At 44.8% G+C, this 9,718-nt stretch overlaps 1 protein-coding gene across 1 annotated transcript; it reads right to left on the bottom strand.

Annotated features, from left to right (window-relative positions):
• Window positions 1-1,071: 1,071 nt before the first annotated feature.
• Window positions 1,072-1,389, bottom strand: LOC136140766 (histone H4-like). Its single transcript, XM_065898940.1, has one exon. It carries the CDS (start codon window positions 1,387-1,389, stop codon window positions 1,072-1,074), a length of 318 nt encoding a protein of 105 aa, XP_065755012.1.
• Between the last annotated feature and the right edge of the window lie 8,329 nt (window positions 1,390-9,718).

Below are 9,718 nucleotides of genomic sequence, written 5' to 3'. Positions count from 1 at the left end.
ACAAGTCCAACTATTAGGATTAACTGTGTTTTCTTTGGAAAGACCTGATGGGCCCACCCCTAATGGTACATAGCGTGGGGCAGCAGACCTGTACTGTGACTGCTGACCCCTGGCTAGGCCACCAGAATGTTTCTCATAGAGCCCGGGTCTTCCCCTCCCCATGGGGGTGGCCTTGCCTTCCTTGAAACTGGACAGGATGCTGTGGCCATAGATGCCCTCTCCATTGACCCGGTAAGTGCGTGGTTCCAGGATTTGCCCACGTCCTGGTGAATGACTGTTCTTAGCATACCAGGTATCTTACTGTTGTTGCTTTTTTAGCTTCCGGTGTCTGTATTGGATTTGTGGTGTCTGGTTGCAGTGCCCCTCTACATGCCTGACCCCAGGGATATTGAGGAAGAGATGCGGACCAAGAATGTAAGGGTTGTGTGGGGTATGTAGGGCTGCAGTGTATGGTCAAGCCACCCAAGATGGCTGTTGTCTTGCCGTCTGTATACCCCTTGTCTCTGTCGCGGACTCTGGGCTCTTTCTATGGGCTTGAGGCTGGGCAAGCATAGGCCTTGTAGGTCTGTGGGGTACAGCCCAGCAGCTTTGCTCTGAAATTAGCTTGGAGCGCACCATGGTTCTGCTTAGGGGGTGCCCCTGCCTGGCACGGTCATCTAAACAAAGTTGGTGAGTTGCCTTTCAAGAAAAATAGTGGATACGGGAAACTGACAAAGAATGGTGGAAATTCTGCCAGCTGGGTGCTATGGGGAAAGAGTGGGTCCATGTTTCCTGAGCTGTTTTTCATGGATGAGATGGATCCGAAGGCTGGCCAGCCATGCTGAATGGACCACATTCAAAGGATCAACTCATGGATAGGCAGACGTTTGAAAAAACAAGTGTGTAGGGATCTGGCCAATCCTTAATTTATCCCCGCGACTTTTGAATTCAAGAGTATTTTCCTTTAGGAGAAGGGTGCTGAATCATTTTTTTATCAGTATGAAGGAATAGCTCTTTTTTTTTTTTTCGTGGCCCTGAGAAGGGCCTTTTGTGAGTAAACAAGAGCTTCACAGCCGAAGACCGCAATGAAACTTAGCCGCCGCAACCGTACAGAGTGCGTCCCAGGCGTTTGAGCGCGTAAACCATGTCCATGGCGGTGACAGTCTTGCGCTTGGCGTGCTCGGTGTAGGTGACAGCGTCGCGGATCACATTCTCCAAGAACACCTTCAGCACCCCGCGGGTCTCCTCGTAGATAAGACCAGAAATCCGCTTCACACCACCACACCGGGCGACGCGGTGGATAGCAGGTTTGGTGATGCCCTGGATGTTCTCACGGAGAACTTTACGATGACGCTTGGCGCCCCCTACCCCCTTCCCCAGACCCTTTCCACCCTTGCCTCGGCCAGACATGACTGAGAGCTACTCCTAACCTCTGACAGCAGGAATAGCTCTTTGACATCACTGAAACTTAATGAATACATTGGGGGTTCTTCCTTTTCCTTTTCAAATTTCATGTGTTCTCAGTGTTCCCAAATTGGGTTGGTTTGGGTGTCATTTGTGACAAGTAATCAAGACCAATGTTGGCAACGCCAAGAGGTGGGCACAACTCGTCTTCAATGTCTGGTAGCATTCTTTTACTACATGCTTCCCCTGACTCTGCAGGGGCCTCCTGCTTGCCTGTTCTTTCACTTTGATGTCCCACTCTCTCTACATCTTCTCGGTTGAGACACCATCCTGTCTTAGGGAGCAGTAGCGATGATGGCTTACAGGCATGAGCTCTGGATTCAAATAGACACAAGCCTCTCTTTGGCTGATGACTTACTGTCTTATCTTGAGCAATTATATAATCTTTCAGAACCTCAGTGTCTTCATGTGTAAAATGGGCACAAATATTAGAAATTAAATCTCTGCGTTCTTAGGAAAGTTAAACTTTTCTCAGTCTAGTAGTTGGCATCTTGTACAGTCTCAATACCTTTAGGCTCTCCTAACTTATGAATTATTATGACTTAATGTTGCGATTATTACTATCGATGGTAATCAGAGAAATTAACCTTTCATAGGGAGCTGTTTCACATTGCCAGTATGGATTCCTTGTGTTTAATCCATATATGTATTTGCTTAAGAAGTGCACTCTTTAAGAAGGGAATGACTGTTGTATTCTCAGGGCCTGCCAAAGCCAGTCTCCGATAAATATGGGTTAAAATAATGAACGAGAAGATAGTGGTCCCCTTCCTGTTGGTACTGCTGAATTTACCCTCAGGATAGCTGTCTAATTCATTTGTGCGTGACTTGGCGAGAAAACTTTCCTGCAAGAAGAAGGCTGGGGTAAGGGATACAGCAAATTATTTGCCTCTCTCCCGGTCTCCTAATAAACCAGCCTCTCCCAGTTTCTTTTCTAGCTATTCTGTTTTCTCTTACATAGAATACTTAGGTGATGTGCCAATAAGTAGTGTATGAATACTTAATGAAGGTGGAATGAATTATAAATGGCATGGAATTTATCTACATTGCTTTCTTGCTGATGGCAGAATGGTGCTTTAATCTTCTCTCAAGACATAGGAGTCAGTAGGTGAGAAAGTATCCTAGTTGATAAACTTAAAAATTGTTACCGGTTGCCATCTTAAGTTACATGGAACCCAATACCATGTGGCAGAGAGGAAAAGGTTTGACCAGGAAACGTGGTGAATATGATGCTGGCAGGAGAGAGATTGAGGTGGTCCCTAAGGGCACAGTTATTGCTAGAGTAGAGAACTCGGAATAAAGACAGACAAGGGCTTGGGTGAGAGTTGTAGTTACCATTTACTCATTGAGATTGAGTGCCAGTGAGACAGAGGTCTGAAAGGAGTCTCTCGTACTTTGATTTCAAGGAGAAGCTATTGAACGACCCTCTCCAGAGAAGGGATTTCTATGTCCTTCCTCTATCCCGAAGGCATCTGTCAACAGTGAGCTCCATAAATACAGTGAACGCTCATTAAGAAAAATAATAAATAATCCCCCACATCTCAAAGACTTGATGCACATTTTTTTTCTTGTTCATATAACAGATACCTCTTTTGGGTGGCTCTCCTCCAAGTATTGATTTAGGGGCCCAGGTTCTTTCCATCTTGTGGCTCTGCCATCTTTATTACGTGGTCCTAAGGAGGTTCTCTCTGTGTCAGCCAATCAGAGGAGGCACTAGCAGGGAGGATTTTATGGACCAGGTCTGGAAGTGGAGACTTTCAGCTCTGCTCACATCCATGTGTCCAGAGCTCAGTTGTATGACTGTGCTCCCTCCAAAGGAAGCTGAGAAATGAAGTCTAACTGCCCTGGTCAAAGAAGCGGCAGATACGATCATCAGCTAGCAGTGTCTGCCACATTTCTCGAATCTCCAAAAACATATATTCTTAGAAAATAATAGGGTAAATATTGTTGCAAAAATATCATGAAGTGTTTGCAAACTCTTTTTTTTAAAGAAATCCCTTTTATTTAGCACATTAGAGTATAATTGCTTTACAATGTTGTTTTAGTTTCTGCTGTATAACAAAGTGAATCAGCTGTACGTATACATATATCCCCATATCTCCTCCGTCTTGCATCTCCCTCCCACCCTCCCTATCCCACTCCTCTAGGTGGTCACAAAGCACGGAGCTGATCTCCCTGTGCTATGCGGCTGCTTCCCACTAGCTATCTATTTTACGTTTGGTAGTGTATATATGTCCATGCCACTCTCTCACTTTGTCCCAGCTTACCCTTTCCCCTCCCCATGTCCTCAAGTCCATTCTCTCTGTCTGTGTCTTTATTCCTGTCCTGCCCCTAGGTTCTTCAGAACCTTTTTTTTTTTTCTTTAGATTCCATATATATGTGTTAGCATACAGTATTTGTTTTTCTCTTTCTGACTTACTTCACTCTGTATGACAGTCTCTAGGTCCATCCACCTTACTACAAATAACTCAGTTTCGTAAAGAAATCCCTTTTAGACTCCTGTGTTTGCATGCAAACAGTGGAAATTGTTTTAATTTGTGGGATGTTCCATGGTGCTGTAGTTCATCAGTTTTATTCATATTCATATAGAATTCTCTCTGAACTGCATATATAATTAAGCCACAGGTAGAATGTGTGCACCCTTATCGAACCTGTAGACAATACAGCAATGGATAAGAAAGAAATGGAGAGTTCACTCATTGTTTAACCTGTGATAATAGCTGGTTTTATTTCCATCTACTCCTTTTCCTCCCTGTAAAGTTTTCTACTGTCTCAAGGGTCAGTAAACTTTTTCTGAAAAAGGCCAGATAGAAAATACTTTAGGCTTTGCAGGCTCACTGCCCAGAAGCAGCCATGGGACACGTGTACACAAATAAATGTGGCTGTGTTCCAGTCAAACTTTATTCACAAAAGTAGGAGGGGGACTTGGTTTGGCCTGAGGGCCAGTGCGCCAAGCCCTGTAGCGTAATACGGATATAGAGTGCGTATACAGAGCACCGAGAGGCCTGCACACATGCAGCGCTTGGTAAATCGTAATCTGCTCTACTTAGCTTGAAATGAATACAATTCTGTGACTTCAAGTCATTGAAAACGCAGTGGGTTCAGTGGGTTTAGAGAGGGATAGCAAGTCTAGAAGCATAGACCTTAAGCAGTAAAAGATGTTTATAAGCCTAGAAGCCTTGGGGAGAGGCGATATTTTTACTTATGTCTTTATTTCCTCCCCAGTCGTTTGGATGTTTTTTTTTTCAATGAGCATATTTTCCTATTGTAATAAAAAAAAAAAGGTTACTTTAAATGTATGTATGTCCAACTTTTTGCTGACTCAGAAAAGAATGGTGCATTTTCATGCCGAACATGTGACTGGTTTTCATTTTTCGATAACCAGCTGCAGTTATGTTTCAGAATTGGAGCCTGAACCACAGAATACCACTGAAAGAGTCTGGACAGAGCCCGAAAGGCTTCGAGGAAGGCAAGGTCTCCGCTTCCTCTTTTGACAGTTTAGCTGACCGAGACACTGATAAAGGGGAAGAAGAGTGGTCTTTGAGGATTTCCTCTGGTCCCTCTGCTGTCACCCTGCTCAGGTCCTGGAGTGATCTCATCAGCTTCGTGTGGACAGGCAGGGTCCCTGTGCTGGTACACAGTAGACACTTATCAGTGCTTTACTACATGCATTACCTAGCCCTCATTCCCAGTGAGTAGCCCAGTCGCTGGCATGTATTACATACTCGTTAAATGACTACGTACTGGATTTAATTGGAAGGATGCAGCAAACTGAAGGTAGTGGATAGCATTGTATTTACAGGCCAGGTTGCCTTATTCCTGTCTTGAGTTCTGGGGATGCCGCGTTCCCTACTAGAGTTACAATAAGGAGACACATTTCACGAGACTTCAGGATTCTTGCTGTGATAGGTAAGATTAGCTTGTGTCAGGTGACATGATTAACCTAAATGAACCCGAGACAGCATCCCGTGAACATGATCACGAAGAAAAGGAGATATCAGTGTCTATTGTCTGCTCTGGTGATAAACAGGGTTTTTCATCAAGATTCCTTCTCATTTATTAGGTGCTGCCTGGTACTTTTCCAGAATAGAGAAAATGTAAAACTTTAAACGCGTCTGCATTTTTTTCCCCCCCGATTTCAGTTTTTATCAGCTCCTGGTTTCTCTCTTAATTTCTCCATGGAGTGAGGTTCTGATTACTATCCATCTACCCAGATGTCAGTCAGATATCACCCTTTCTTTGTTAAAATAGGAATATAAAAGCCGGCCAAAACGATAGCCTTACAGAAACCACATTATAACACAACAGCTTCGTTTGGACTTTAGGACAATTGTAGAAATCATTAGAGAATATCTTCTTTAGGGATTCAGCGTGCTGTTCTCCACTAGATTATTATCAGAACAGGGTTAAAGAAAAGAAAAAAACCCTCGTTATTATTTGAATCAGTTTACAGCCACTCATGAGTTACAAGCTCACACCCGAAGGGGTATTTTCAGCTTAATGGAAACAATTCATCAAACACTTCGAATCCTTTACCAGAGTCTACGTTGATAGATGGACACTTCTTTAATGCAGGTACATTTTGCGGCAGCCCGTTTCACACAAGTTAGCATCTGTTAAAAAGTAAAGCCGTTAAAAGACACTTTCTGTCTAATAAGGGAACAGTGCAAATGGCCTAAAAATCACAGTTTTAGAAATTGTGCTAAAATGATGGTGATGGGAACGCAAGTGGGCATATTTGTTTTGAAGCAACACTTTCCTGGTCTGCTCCGGGTTTAACCCGCTGAGGTGACACGTTGATTCTCAGGGAGAGCTGATATTATTGGAAAGTAACACTCTTGGCATTGACTGCGTAATAATAAGGGAATCGTGTGGAAACAGGAACATGTGTTTCCCCCAAGGTTTTCGGTGTTGTTGAAGAGAAGAGCAGTCGTTTAAGATACGGTTATGAACCTGAGCTCTTCTGAAAAGAGATAGCAGCCCACCTTAAGAGAGAAAGTTAAAATCTTAAAACGTTGAAAGCCCATAAGCATGCATGGCCACTGCTGAGACTTCTCTGGGGGAAGGAGAAGAAAAGGGGTTGAGATCTAATCTTGGACATCTAAAGATGTCCTGGGGTAAATTATAGCTCATTAGTGCCGGGAGGGAGCTTAGAATTCATCTTGTCCAGCTACCTCTCTTTTACAGATGGAGAAACCGAGTCCCAGTAAAACAGTAACTTCTCAGAGGCCACTCAGTGGAAGGGGGTGGTCCAGGTCTGCCTCCGACTGCATCTGTCCTGGGCTGGTTTGGCCCTGGGCTGTAGCATTCTGCCTTGCACGTGGTCATTGCTTAATAAACGTTTGTTGCACGCTCGTGTGAAGACGTGCTCTTTTTAACTCCTCCAGAATGAGTTGAAGGTAGGAGGTAGAACTCAGAAAGTCGGGTGGAATGACTTTGCAGGACCAGGCAGCATTTTTGAGCAGCTGGCACTCTAGCTGGGACAATGACAAGGAGCCACGGTATCTCAGGCAGGGCTGGGGGCGGACTGCCCTCGGCGATGATGTCTTGGGGAGGGCGGCTGCTTGGCCAGGAGGCCCCCAGATGTGCTTGAGATTCACACTGGGAGTTCAGGCTGCCATTGGGGCTTCCCAGGCACAGTTTGCAGCAGCTGAAGGTTGGGGAGGCAGGTGGGAATTCAAAACCTCCCTGGGCCCCTTGCCAGCTCCATGTCTTGCCTTGTCCTGCGACTCTCAGCACGTTACATGTCCTCCCAAAGCCTCGCTCTACCTCTCACTCTAAATATGAAGTAACCCCGACCTCAGAGCCTCACTTTGAGGGCTGTGTGATCATGTAGGGGGCTCAACGAATATCTGTTTCGGTGAATTCACTTCATTTTAGAGAGAGAGGATTTGTTGGCTTTGTTGAAAATTCTGGTCCTGAATGAACTATTCGTGCTTTTTTTAAGGAACAGAAAAGCAGAAAGTTTTATGATACTTTGTTTAGATCAACTTGTTTGACTCTTGAGAATTTTCCGATTGGATCATGGATAACGTTCGGCTGGATTTGAGAAGCCCCGGGTTATGGTTATGGGGCTTCTAGATGTTATGGAAGGTTCTAGATGTCCAAGCAGCCAACTCGGTCCCACTGCTCGTAACACCCCCCCCACACACACCCCCGGTCGTCTTCGCAGTTCACTGGCCACGACACTGTTGCAACCAGATTGTCGTTCAATGAGAGCGAAATCCTTGCCTTGGAAGCTTCTCTTCTCTCGGGCAGTTCCTCCTGCCTGCGTCTTGCAAGGCAGGTGCAAAGGGCACTTCTCTTAGCCCTGCCTCTCACTGTGTTCCCCTCTAGAGCAGGTCACCAACTGTCACGAACTGTCATTTATTTCTTCTGTCTTTTTGAGGCTGGTTTTTCTCAAAATAAAAGCTAACCCACTCCTTAAAATCTGGCATAATCTTACCCACAGCCTCGCCAAAGACAACCATGGTCGTCGCTGTGTGTTTCCATTACCTGTTTTTGTGTATGTGAGTAGCGAGCACCCTGCAGACATCATTTCGAATGCACCCACTATGTAATATTGAGCTTTTCCCCCACGTTGCTGTAAACGCTTCCTAAGCCCATCTTCGTTTCTTGAAGGTAGCATTTAGAGCCACGGACAGTGCCTTCAATCCCTTGAATCTGTAATAGGGCGTTTACTATGACAAAGCATTTCCAAACCTTTCTCTCTTTCACCATCATAACACTGTCAGTTTAGCATGGGGGGAATGTAATTTGTCACCCAAACAGGATCACTTCTGGAGGTGAAAGGGTGCTATTAATAAGCATGCCAGGGCAACAGGTGTGACCTGGGGCTGTCCTGGCCAAACGGAGACGTGGTCACCCCGGCTAGGCAAGACCGGAGCCATTTCAGGTTACTGATGAAGAAACACAGTGGGTAAGTGTTCAGAGACGCAGCTAGTAAGTGGCAATGCTGATCTCAGAACCCAGGACTTCGGGCTCCTAATCTGGTGTTTTATAAACCGTACCCCAGTGCAACTCTGCCGGATCTGCACAGCTTTGTAAATATCCTTAGAGAGACACACCCTGGTGTTTATCAAACAGATAACATAAAATAATATCTCTCTCGGTCTCCTCCTTTCTTTCTTTCCTTTCTCTCTTCCTTTTCTTCCTTTCCTTCTCTCTCCTTCCCTCCCTCCCTCCTTTTTTCTTTCTTTCTCTCTTTTTTCTATTTCTTTTGGACCTCCAAGCCAGGTTCCTGGTATTTCGTGGAAAAGGCGTTGTCTAAAGAGAGGTGTACTATCGGGGATTAAATGCCCCTTTAATAAAAGTCAGTGCCTGATGTATTGTTTTTATTAAGGATGATCTGCTCGGGAGAATGGTCTTATGTACTTGCCTTAGTGTCTTATAAGGCTAAAAGCTGATCTGAAATAACATCCCCAATATGCCACAATCAAAACATTTAAGGAACAATTACCATAAAAGGGACTAAGGGAATTGGACTATTTCAAAACCACCTCTTGTATCCGGCAGGGATGAGGGAGAGTCTGACGGACCCTCGTCCTTTGCCACCCATCAGTCCACAAAGACCGTTCTGTACACCTTTCCGTCTTCTTCCCTGACTCAGTGGAAGGATATTCTGCCTCAGGGTCTGCAGGTGCCCCTGGCAGTGGCATGTGGTGGTGAAGGGTCCAAGAGGGGTGCATGTGCGTCTTGGGTTAGAGCTCGGGTTCTGGATTTAGCCTTCTAAGGGTTCTGAATCCCAGCTGAGCCACCAGCTCCGTGTTTCTGGACATGCTGTATTCCCTAAGCCTTTGGTCTACTCGTCCGTAAAAAGAGTCGCTGTGAAAAGTGCGAGGAAAAATAAATGTAATTACCATTTCTTTTTTTCTGGGTGAGAACATTTAAGATTTACCCTCGTAACAACTTTCACGTATATACTACAATATTGTTAACTGTTTTACGAGGTGATGGAGGTGTTAGCTAATACTGTATCTACGTGTATCAAATTAACATGTTGCGCCCCCTAACCTAACACAATGTTACATGTCAGTTATATGTCAATAAAGCTGGAAAAAGAGAAGGAAAAACAAATAGTGCTTCCCACAGGAACTATACATTAAAAAAACCCAGATCCATATGTAGTTTGGACATGCTGTTTTTATCACCATTATGCATTTTTGCCGGGAACTGAACTACCCTCCCACAGACAGACACCAGCCATGGTGTTTCTATCTGGGGCTGTTCTTTCAAAGATTCCCCCAAATGTCAATTCTCTTGGCCTGGGCTTTGCAAG

This window comes from Phocoena phocoena, chromosome 20, assembly GCF_963924675.1.
Source record: "Phocoena phocoena chromosome 20, mPhoPho1.1, whole genome shotgun sequence".
Taxonomy (NCBI): Eukaryota; Metazoa; Chordata; class Mammalia; order Artiodactyla; family Phocoenidae; genus Phocoena; species Phocoena phocoena.
This window is presented reverse-complemented; position numbering and strand designations above follow the sequence as displayed.